The sequence below is a fragment of the Copadichromis virginalis genome, linkage group LG4 (genome assembly GCF_057382275.1).
Source record: "Copadichromis virginalis isolate Kocher_CV1m ecotype Utaka linkage group LG4, C_Virginalis_male_GT1.1, whole genome shotgun sequence".
In the NCBI taxonomy this organism is placed as follows: Eukaryota; Metazoa; Chordata; class Actinopteri; order Cichliformes; family Cichlidae; genus Copadichromis; species Copadichromis virginalis.
In genome coordinates this window covers 18862067-18873745 of record NC_140621.1, presented here as the reverse complement: position 1 = coordinate 18873745, position 11679 = coordinate 18862067, and the positions used below count along the sequence as shown (strand labels likewise).

Genomic DNA, 11679 nt, shown 5'->3' with positions numbered 1-11679 from the left:
CTTGCAAAGAAAAGCGTCTGGACTTCTTTAAGTTACTTGAAGACGTTTCGCCTCTCATCCGAGAAGCTTCTTCAGTTCTAAGGTCAAATGGTGGAGAGTCCCAGATATAAACCTAGTGGGAGTGTCCCCCCACAGAGGGACAAAAGGACCCCCTGATGATCCTCTAATCGCCTGAGCCACACCCAGTTTCCCACCTTGGCTCAGGCGATTAGAGGATCATCAGGGGGTCCTATTTTTTATGTGTTCACTGTGCACTCTGCGCACTATAAGGCTTCTTAAACTGAAACTGTTTGTTTCATTTTTCAAAATAATAATTCAGCTTAAGATTGTGTTAAACTCTTTTGCATTATGTTTTCTATGGTAGTTTTGTACTTTAATAATTGAACAGTTGCTTTATGTTATCAACAATTCTTTGTTCTCTTCCGTATTACTTTAGTATTCCAACTAAAAGTTAGTGGTAATCATTAACTAGTTCTAACTCTGCTGGTATTTAATGAGCAAACACACAGGGAGAAAGCGTTGGTTGATTTAACCACACTAAATGTAACACCTCTTTACATAGATGCTTTGAATAGTAAATACAGTCACAAAATACATTTTACTGCAACTCCTTTTAATAAGGAAGGCACATTTTGGATGTATTGTACAGTGTACTTTTTCATACCTCTTTTCCCCCCTGAAGTGGAAGAAACTCGTGAACTGTTGATCGTGAGTTGTCCATTCGGTAATCTAAATCAAAGCACACCTTACAGAATCCAATTTACTGTCACGTCTGGCATATATAGACGATTTACTTAAATGTGGTCTTTCCTTCTGACAGACTGACATGAGAAGAAAAGCTAAATTTCCATGCTTCACTTACTCTATTTGACCCAAGCTCACTCACACAGATTGGTATACCGGGCAGCACAATACTTTTGGGATTACATGTAAGATCTGGATGAAGCTGTTTTAAAAGAATTAACTGAGGTCCTACTTTTTGCTTCCTAGCTTTCCAGGCCTGCCCAGCACATCTCTAAAGAAGAAAGAAAGGGGGGAAAAAAAGAAAGAAAACACCTTCCAACAAATCCAACTTCATTTTCTTTTTTGGCTTTCCCACGTATCCCACCAAGGTCTGGAAATTTCTTGCCGTCTCACTGCTGTCTCTGCTTCATCTCCGCCTTTAGAAAAAAAAAAAGTCCCTGTATTTCTCTCATTTCTTCCAGCCCCATCTCAGTGACAGGTCTGTTTGCCTTTCAGTGTTTATATTTTCCTGTTTGTGCTGCACACTAAGGATTTTGGTTTTATTATATATTTATCTGCAACACTGGCTTGACATTTAGGGAACAAAATGTGGTCTTTATTATATAATTCAGGTGACCACACCCGAATAGCAGAAAGTCTGGGAACATGGAAACAGTTGTTATTAACTGGATCTAAAAGATGAACATACATGTCAATGTCACGCATTGGTTTGTAGATTACTATTGTTGAAACTAGGACACGTTCATTTTTAGGTAGTTCAGCACAAACAAAATGATACTAGACTTTTGCTTTCACTTTTCAATGCAGGATACTTGGTTCTACATGAAGGTAGCAATATCGACCTTCACCTTCGAAGGAGATACCGTTATCTAAATGTCGATCTGACTGTACTGGCATTTATATTGGCCAGTAAATGAAAATTAAAAAGTAACCAAGGGACTGGAGAAGCACTCATGCAGCACGAGTCTTCATGCTGAGAAGTTTGACCAGCAGAGGGCATTCAGTAACTTTCTTGTTGGCAACAGGAAAGTTGCCACAAACACAACAACCAGCTGACTGGCCAGAATGTAAACAAGTATATAAACTACAAACAGCAAATGTGCAGTTATTGGCTGAAATCTGTTTACATTTATATCATCCAATGTTGGATATCAGACTTTTTAAATCAGCAGATATCGGTATCGGCCTAAACAAATAACATATCAGTCAGGCTTTACGCTAATACTCAAGAGTACATCAATAACATTTTGCTCTTGGCCTTCATTTTTTTTTTTGAAAAATAACCACCGTGTTTATTATACAGCGAAATGTCAACTGTCAAACTCTTCCTTTCATCAGAAAGTTGTGACACCGTCAAGTAAAAAGATGAATGTGAACACACCCACCTTTATTTGGCATATAATTTCACTACACGACGCAGCAGAGCTATAGATGACCTCAACATTATTACCTGTACTGTTCGATCACCTGAGGATCCAAAGTTCCCCTCAGATATTTGTTTTGTTTTTAGATCTTACGACAGTGATACCACAGATCTAATCATTAACTGAGTATGTTTTGGTACTTTACATTTCTTTTATGCAGTTATTTAAGACAGCACTTTAGATTATAATAGACTATGTTGGATTCGTTATTTGGTCAGCAGCTGTATAACACAAGTTTATAAAAAATTGAAACACTTTTATAACCTTGTTCTATTAAGAGTGATGCAAACACAGAGCATGTTTTGTTTCATATTAGTCTTCACGATTCATGATGCAGAACACAAGACGTATGGAGTACACAGTGTCCAGGGTGTAAACAATAAAGTTAAAGATTGTCATGAAGGTGACCACCACCAGCTTATCCCAGGGACAGAAGTGATCACAGTTAGGGGGTCTTTGTTTGTTGTTAGAGAAACTGTAGAGTGGCCAGATCACCATAGCTGTCGTGTACATCACTGCTGCCAAAATGTTATAGACAATCACCACCATGTCGAAGGAGATCGGCAAGTAGGAGGTCAGCTGTGCGAGGGTGAGCAGGATTATGATGATGGAAAAGATAAAACACAAGGAATACACAGCCACACACCACTGGATTCCTGAATTACCAGTGTACTGGCCTTGATCCAGGGATACAAAGATGAGACAGGCAATGAAGGTCTCCAGCATCTTCATTATCCCCGGCAGCGTGGAGAGGAACCCGCTGGTTTCCCCACGAGGATAAAGGCGTGTTAAGACCACCTCACCTGCATATGTGGCGAAACAAACCCAGGAGACCACGGAGGCACCGATAGCACGGTGGCAGGTTTTGCAAGTGAAAAAAGTGGGGTAGATGATGGAGACGATCAGGCACATGACGCTCGCAAGCATTGCAAAAGCGGTAGTGAAGTCATCCCAGGCGAAAGGTACTTTGCTGTTGACGGTGGTGAACTCCAGGATGACAATCAGAAACGTGAAGAAGAAGCAGAAGCACCAAGTGAACATGCACCACGCCCAGTAGGAAGATGAATTAGCTCCTGCCGCTCCCGCCAGGCTAAAACACATGCAAGTGAGGATAGCTGCCATTATTCGCATGATCCCCACTGGCTGGGTAAGGGATCGGACATCTACATTCACCATGTCTGGACAGGATGAGTGTCTTTGACCTTAAAAAAAAAAAGTATTCTTTGGTTTTCCAAGTCAGTTTACTGTACTCAGTGTACAGCAAGCCTTTGACTTTGAAACCAGCTTAAATGATAGCAGCTAAAGATGTCCATGAAGGCAAAGACCAGAGCAGGTGTGTTCTTTGAAACAGAAACGCAAGTGGTGGTGCACATTCACTCAGAGCATCCTGGGCTTATCTGAGCTGTTTATGACCCCTGTTTCACGCCATTGATTGGATACTCATGAGCGTTATCATGTTAGCCTCGCAACCCACACTGGACTCTGGTCTTTGGCACAAACCCAGCTCAGTACAGCATAGTGATGGGGTGTAGGTCATATCCTAGAAACAAATGCGTTTTTTTCCTGTAGTTTTGTTGACTTGATTTATTGCTTCTGTGTAGTTAAAAGAGAGCAATTTGGGACACTAAGTTATGTTATTGAGCTTTTAAATTTTAGTGGGTGGCAGTGGTAAAATCCCTGGCTACTATCCTTGGGCAAGGCACTGAAGACACTGACCGGAGTTCCCTCCATGGTGCATCCGTGTGAGTGTTAGCGTGAAAGCTACAAAAGGTGCTATAGAATGAAGAGCTTGTACGAATGTGTGTGAAAAGTTGGATAAATGAGGGTTAGAATAGATAATAAGTACTGTTATATAAGTACTATTCCATTTACACTAACACATTGGACATCATATGATTCATTTCCTTAAACATTCATGGAATATTTAAAATGTAAGAAAACGTTAAACAAACCACAAAGCAAAGAAGCAGAGAAAAGTGTACATTTATAAGAATACATTTAAAAGAACACACAATCACTACGGTACTTTAACACACATTAAATCTGCAGATGCAGAATGTGGATGTGACCCATGTGGTCTCTTCCTCTCCAGTTTTTCCATTTTGTAGCTTTTTCCTTTTTTAAAAAACAAAAAACAAAAACAAAAATCTCTCATTGCTCACAAAACTACATACTACTACATACAATCACTTTTCATAGTTGTTCCCATTTTTGTATGCGGGTTGCTGTACATGATGGGTGAAAGGTTACGCTTCAACCATATATGCTAGTGGTTATCAGTTTTATTACTTATACTCTGATAAGCAAACTGGGCTAACCTTGAGCAACTGCTTTTATGGTTCGAATGGTCTGTTAAAAGAAAACTAAAATGGAAAAGTACTTATCCTGTACTCTCCCTTTAAGTAATAGATTTACTAAGGGAAATTTTTATTTTGTGACACTGAGTGAAGGTGTGCTTCATCTTTAAAAACTTTAAAATATTTATAAAAATAATGTTTTATTACTGTTTGGACAAAATCCAAATACAACCAGTTTAAACTGTGCATTTTTCACTGTTTACTGAAAGAATAACCAGAACCATTGTAGACTAATCAAACAGCAAAGTGGTTACTGATTATTGTTCCAACTGGCTTTAGAGCTTTGGATTGAATAAATAAACCTAAATAAACCTGTTCTGGCAGTAAACGTCCAGTAATTCTTTTCCTGTGTAAACACACATGAGGAGCCGTTCGACAGCTCAGCTCATCATCAGCAGTTAAATCATTAGGACAAAACAAAGCAGCTTCTTTCTTTAACAGCTAAAGACAGCCTTTAAAAAAAACTACAACAAGAAAAAACTTTCTTAAGTCTGCTCTTTTTTGTTCTCTTTCACTTACTCCATGCCCATAATCAAAAAAAGGGAGTGGAGTTGTTAGCTCAAAACCCATAGCTGTGTGTATTGCAGGATATGCACACTTGGACACACCTTTGCAAACATTCTCAAAGGGGAGTTCATTATTTAACCCTGAAACCATGAAAGTGGTATTTATTTAAGATTTACTTATCATACTTTATTACCGAGGTGCTAAAACAACCATATGGGTATGTAGGCTTGTTCAATAACATTCAGTAACCACAATGACTGGATTTTAATGTTCTTTATCAGGGTGAGATTTGTAAGAAACTACACTGAATGAGTTTCCCACTCGGTACTTTTACAGGCTCATAAACCTGAATAAAAAAAACGCTGAATCAACCACAGCTACGTTATGGCTTCAAAAAATGCAAAATCGTGTTAAAAAAAGCTACTCTAATTAATATGAAATCTGCAGTAAAAGAATGACATAAACCATCATAAAAATAACTATCATACAATCAATCAATCAATCAATCAAAGATAAGTTCAAGCTGACTTTTTGCAACCTATGTTCTGCTGACGAAGAAGACGAGCTTAAACGAGTAAACTGTATCCACAATGTAAGCAATGAGGTTCAAGCAGGTCATCACAGTAATGACTATGTAAAAATCATTGGTGCGTAAATTGTTCCTAAAGCTGTAAAATGGCCAAATGACCACAGCTGTGAAGTACATCAGCACTGCCAGCACATTGCACACCGTCAAGACTTTGTCGAAGGGCGCAGGGAAGAGAGACAGCAGGCGGCCGATGGTAAAAATGATGACGAGGAGGGCAAAAATGAAGCAGATGGAGTAGACGGCAACGCACCACTGGAGCCCCGGGAAGATAGAGTAAACGGTCAAGTCCAAACAGATGAAGATGATGCAGGCCACAAAGGCCTCTAAAACCTTGAGGAGGCCTGGGACTGTGGAAAGGAATCCACTGATCTCACCAGGTTTGGCCCGGGTTAGCCCCACCTCACCGGCGTAGAGGATGAAGGCCAAGCAGGTCGTGACACTGGCACCAATACCTCTGCCGCAGCTAGAGCAGACGAAGAAATATGGATAGATCACAGCTGCTGTGAACATCTGTGTGGAAGAAAGGGTGGAATCTTTTTAAGATACTCAGAGTTGATTTTGACTGATTTCTAGTGTTTCACCCCGTTTAACTAGTTATAGATTATTGATAAAGCTGCAAAAAAAATAAAGCTCTACCATGGGACTTTTAAACTCATCATTTAGGGTGTTGTTGATATGTCTATCTCTAAAAACATAGTAATCTGCATCTTATTTTTCATGAAGTAGTTTAATTGTACTTAAAGTAGTTTGAGCCGTATGAAACCTTTAAATTTAAGTTCAGGTTAAAACACTTTTATTTTCTTTAGCAAAGTCTCAGTGGCAGTGATCATGAAGAAAGCTGGCTAGTCCTTCATACAACCTGCAGCAACAGCTATAGCAAGAACAGACAAATGACATTGGAGTTTAAAAAATAAAAATCGACACATACCATCAGGGTAGCCAACATGGCAAATGCAGCAGTGAAGTCATCCCAGGAGATGGGCAGCTTTGTATTTAGAGTTGTCAGTTCCAGGAGGAGCACGAGGAAGGTGATGCAGAAGCAGAAACACCAGCTGAACATGCACCAGGCCCAGAAGGACACAGAAATGTGGCCCAGTGATGCCACCAGGCTGAAGGAGATGCAGGTTAAGACCACTGCCAGTATCCTTAAAATGCCCACCGGCGCTGTGAGTGTCTTGAAGTCCACCGTAACCATGCTGACTGTAAGCCGTTAGACAGATTACAGCTGGATCTATTGTTAATTTAGCACCTCTTCTATTTTTCTCACTTCAAAATTATTATTATGCTATGTAGAAGCTGTTTGGTTTCTGTCTCAGCAGAAATGCTGTCGAATGTAACTGAAGGTATGTGGAAACTGCGGCCGCTCCCTCGTTGCCTCCCATCCAAAGCTGCAGAAATGTATGACATTCACATTTGCTTATCACTGTAGAGGGGTTGGTTTATTGACTAAGCTGTTAGGTATAACAGGAACTACACCTGCTGACACAGGACTCAGACTTCTCTATTCACCCTATTGCTCATCCATTACGAATTCTAAATTAGTGGCATGTTCTGGCCTTTACAGCTTAAATCTGTTAATATGTTACAAGAAGCTGAGGAAATGGTCCTTAGCAACATGGCATATTGTTTTATCTACAGATGTAAAGTAGGATTATTTCAAAGAAATATGAAAGAGTTGCTTTATATTGTGAAAAAATACTTCTGTTTATCTGAATAATTTTAAAAAAATCCGAGTTACTGCAAAGAAAACCAACATTCAAGATTTACTGCAAGTGCAGCAAGTAACTCTCAGCTGCTGACACAAACAAGCACCTTTGGCAATTCTTGCACAATTGTTAATGCACGACACAAACCTTATTTTTGTGCAACTTATACAAATTATTTAACATTTTAACGTGGACAGTACTTATAGCCTGTGGATGCAGTCAGTGTTCAGTAATGTTGTTCATCGGTTAGTGAAGTCCCAGCTTGAAGCCTCGAGTTTTGCATCGGCATCTAAGGGTTTGGAAACAGAATGTTATGAATGGTCTGTACCAAAATCAGGAACAGAGGGACAGCACACTACAGTACAAAAAACCCACCCCCCCATAACACATGCAAGTCATTATCTAGCAACACTAAACAGGACCATAAGTCACTGAACAAACATCATGCTGCACCAGAAAAAGAACAGCAAGTAGAGACTGAGACCTCTTTCTACAATTGTTAGATAAATAACCCTTTAATGCCAAGTGCCCCTCTCCCCCTCCCCCCCACCACCTTTTAAAGCAATAAATTGCATTAACTTCTGGATATAGCAAATATAATACAAGTTAAAACTCATATATGCAGATTAATATTTAATCTCCCAATTTAAAAAAAGTGGCTAGTCAAGAAAATGTTAATTAAAAGAAAAAGAACTTCCTGTCAATTCAAGTTTTACAGGGTTAAAGTTTAAATTGTTTTAATAGGGTTTATGAAGTGAGCTTCAACACAGTCAAACTTATTTCTATTATCAACACAGTTTCCCCCTGTTGGCACTGAGAAAGAGCTTAAGCCAATTTCACATTAGCTTCATTTTTCAGAGCCAGAGAAAACATCCATCTTTATATACAGTCTATGGGTAAAACAGTGGAGACTTAAGTCTGTGAAGGTTCTCAGTCATCCAGGTCATCGTAGTCAGAGGAGCTTGCAAAGAAAAGCGTCTGGACTTCTTTAAGTTGCTTGAAGACGTTTCACCTCTCATCCGAGAAGCTTCTTCAGTTGTAAGGTCAAATGGTGGAGAGTCCCAGATTTAAACCTAGTGGGAGTAACCCCGCGCAGAGGGACAAAGGACCCCCTGATGATCCTCTACCTAATCACGTGAGCCAAGGTGTGAAACTGGGTGTGGGTCCCAATCAGCCAGGGTTTCGGGTGAGCTCATTGTGAAACCTGGCCCCACATTATCATGCGAATTCCTAAGGTCAGATGGCCCAGGATGTGAGTGGGCGTTAAGACGTCTGGGGAGGGAACTCAAAACTGGATTATAGATGGCAGACAGTTGGTGTTGTAAACCACCGCCTCTGTTCAAAGATGGTCGCTCACAGTGGACGTAGATGGCTTAAGTGGAGACTTAACTAATCCTATAAAACCTTAATTATTTAACTGATAACAAAAACGTTAGAAGCTGATGTTGCTTATTTTGATCATTTTTGTGCTTTTGAATTCATTTGTGCTGCTTATGAAGCTCACAAGCAACTCAGTTATCAGTAGAAATTAAGAAGGTAAATCACAACCAGGTATGGATAATTAGATGCCTGTATTATCTGATCTCCAGATAGAGCACCTCTATAAAAGCAGAGATTTTGTTGCTAGTCTGGAGCAATGCCACATCACAGACTTCTCTGGACTAAATAGATATGAAAGGGTTTCCAGGAAAAAGCCTCTTCTCTCTAAAAACAACATGGCAGCTCAGATTAAGTCTGTAAAGTTTTAAATGAACAAACCATAAAGATACTGGTACAATGTCCTTTGGACAGATGTGACCAAAGTGGAGATGTATAGCCATGCACAGCGAAACATTTGGAAAAAGCAAACATAGCATATCAGCACTACAGCAGCTCCTCATACCAGCTGTTAGGCACGGTGGTGGAGCGGTCATGATTTTGGCTTGTTTTGTGGCTAAAGAACCTGGGCAGCTTGCATTCATTGAGTTGTGAGGTCATCTACCAACAGTTAAAACTTGCCCATAATGCAACAGGGCAATGATCACAAGCACAGCAGCAAATCGACAACAAAATGTCTGAAAAAGGAAAGAATCAAGGTTCTGCAATGGTCGAGTCAAAGACGAGACCTCAGCCTGACTGAAATGCTGCGGTGGGACCTTCAGAGAGCCGTGCCTGCAAAATTCAACAAAGTTGTAACGAAGAGAGGGGCAAAGTTCCTCCATGATGCGGGACACTAATTAGTCATACTGAAAGTGACTTAAATTTATTGCTGCTAAAGGTTGTTCTACAAGCTACTGGTTCATGGGGAGCTCAGGACTGCACAGAGTCCTGTGAAAAAACATGTTTTCACAGGATTGTAGATGAAAGATTTTATGGATCAACTTTTGTGTTGAAATAGTGCAGGATTGGCACAGAGCTATTATTTTAACTCTGACTCATCCCTTAAATATTTGGGAAAGTGTTCTGAATACTACATAATCCCATCGATTCAGTTCTCACTCCCTTATAATAATCTATTACAACAACTATACTTTATAACTAAGGTTACAGAGTATTTCACTTTACATGGGACAGCACTATTTTATGATTTTACCCCCCACTGATCATCCTGAGACACTGCTCCAAATTTCCATTGGCTCTAGTTTACAAAAGTCAACACATACAACTCTCACAAGAAATGTGTGGCTGAGAGAGAGATCCCTACTGATGACAGAACAGAACAGAGGCTACAATAACAGCTAATCGTTTTATCAGATACTGGGGCACACATTTAAAACAAATATCACATAACAACATAATAACAAACTTTAGCTTTGATTTTTGCATTAAACAATCAGTGTGTAAACTGGTCCCTCACACGAATGATACTAAACTTATAACTTACAAACTTCATTTGTTTATTTTAATGCCAGATATGTGAAAAGATGACCTCTTACTCTTGTAATGCGCACCAGACAGAATCCTGGCCCCACAATAAGCATCTTAGAAATGGGAGAAATGCTGAATACAAAGTTTATTCCTCTAAAAATAGAGGAAATAGAGCAATAGAAAACTATTTGAAATAAAAATAATTATATAATAATATGGAATTGTGCTGATAAGAGAGACTTTCCAAGCATGGCCACTTAGGCCCCAACAGGAAAGATAACTTGACTTCTTTGTCTTTATCAGGTCACTTTTGCTTAAAATTGCATACGCAGTAGTACAAGCTACTATGAACGCTGATTAAACTGAGACCTGAACTTGGCCTACATCCTTAAACCTGCGGCTTTTCCAATGCACAGCCGGAGTACTTTAGCGACAGCAAAAAAAGTGTGATTGTTTAAAAATGGATGTGGAAGCAACCCTGTGACTTGAGTGTATTTATCATTGTTCTCAATAAAAAAAAAATCCCCCCAAAACCAGAACTCTGAATCACAGAGTAACTGAGCTAAAGACGACATCTGCACAAAATGATACATACACACCCAAATACATTACTCCAAGTAAACAGTTTCTCATTCACAGTTAGCCTACCCAGACTGCAGGAAGTTTCAGTCTGAGATGACAGCTCACAGCATGACAATAGAACGAAAACCAATGAAAATGAAGGCCAAACATGTAGCAACAAGAATGATCGCTGGGTCAAGTTAGGTCGCAGCATTCCCACTATTCACCACTTATCATTGAAAAGCACCCAGGGGTACGGTCATAGGCCACAAAGTCCTCAAATGTTCTCAAAATGGAAAAAGACACAAATCACTGGGGATTTTGTTAAATGTTAGTTTCTAGAGATGTTGGAGGAAACAATATCAAGCTCTGTGAAACTGTGTCAGTGTGACTTTTGAAAAATGTGCAGCTTAAACCAATCACTGCCAGCCATGTACCAAGCGCAGGCAAATAAACCCCAACACCCACCCAGTGTGTGTTTGTATTAGACGTGTGAGTGAGGGGAAGGAAGAGGAACCACAAGCTCATTTGTTCTTAGAACAGAAACAAACACTTATGCTTGCCGTCCATTGAGTCCCATGGTTGGGCCTGAGTTCTGAGATCACAAACGTGGACACAAATCTGTGCAAACGTTCCCTGGGAGTTGCCTCCTGCCCTGCTCTGCTGTTGATGGATGCTGTAATCCTAAATTAACCTTGGTGTCAAGAGTGTTTGTCTGAATATATACTTAAGTAAAGGAACACAACACTATTTTTCTAATTTTGTTTGACATATTTTCCATTTCTGTTTTTTGTATGTATGAAAGTATTTGGACTGTAATTGATCTTACTTTGTTTAAAACTGGAGCAACTTCCATCTGTAGCTCAATTTGATGACTAAACCTTTCCAACACTGTTTTATGATCTGTACACTATAATATTTTAATAGAGCTCTTATCTGCTTTT

General features: G+C 39.6%; 2 protein-coding genes across 2 annotated transcripts; both read right to left on the bottom strand.

Annotated features, from left to right (window-relative positions):
• Positions 1-677: 677 nt before the first annotated feature.
• On the bottom strand, positions 678-3511 carry LOC146711223 (myeloid-associated differentiation marker homolog). Its single transcript, XM_085455411.1, has one exon. It carries the CDS (start codon positions 3342-3344, stop codon positions 2481-2483), a length of 864 nt encoding a protein of 287 aa, XP_085311537.1. The 5' UTR covers positions 3345-3511; the 3' UTR covers positions 678-2480.
• A 624-nt stretch (positions 3512-4135) lies between these two features.
• Positions 4136-6995, bottom strand: LOC146711222 (myeloid-associated differentiation marker). Its single transcript, XM_085455409.1, has 2 exons — positions 6550-6995; positions 4136-6131 (listed from the first exon to the last, which is right to left on the bottom strand). Exons 1-2 carry the CDS (start codon positions 6814-6816, stop codon positions 5571-5573), a joined length of 828 nt encoding a protein of 275 aa, XP_085311535.1. The 5' UTR covers positions 6817-6995; the 3' UTR covers positions 4136-5570.
• Between the last annotated feature and the right edge of the window lie 4684 nt (positions 6996-11679).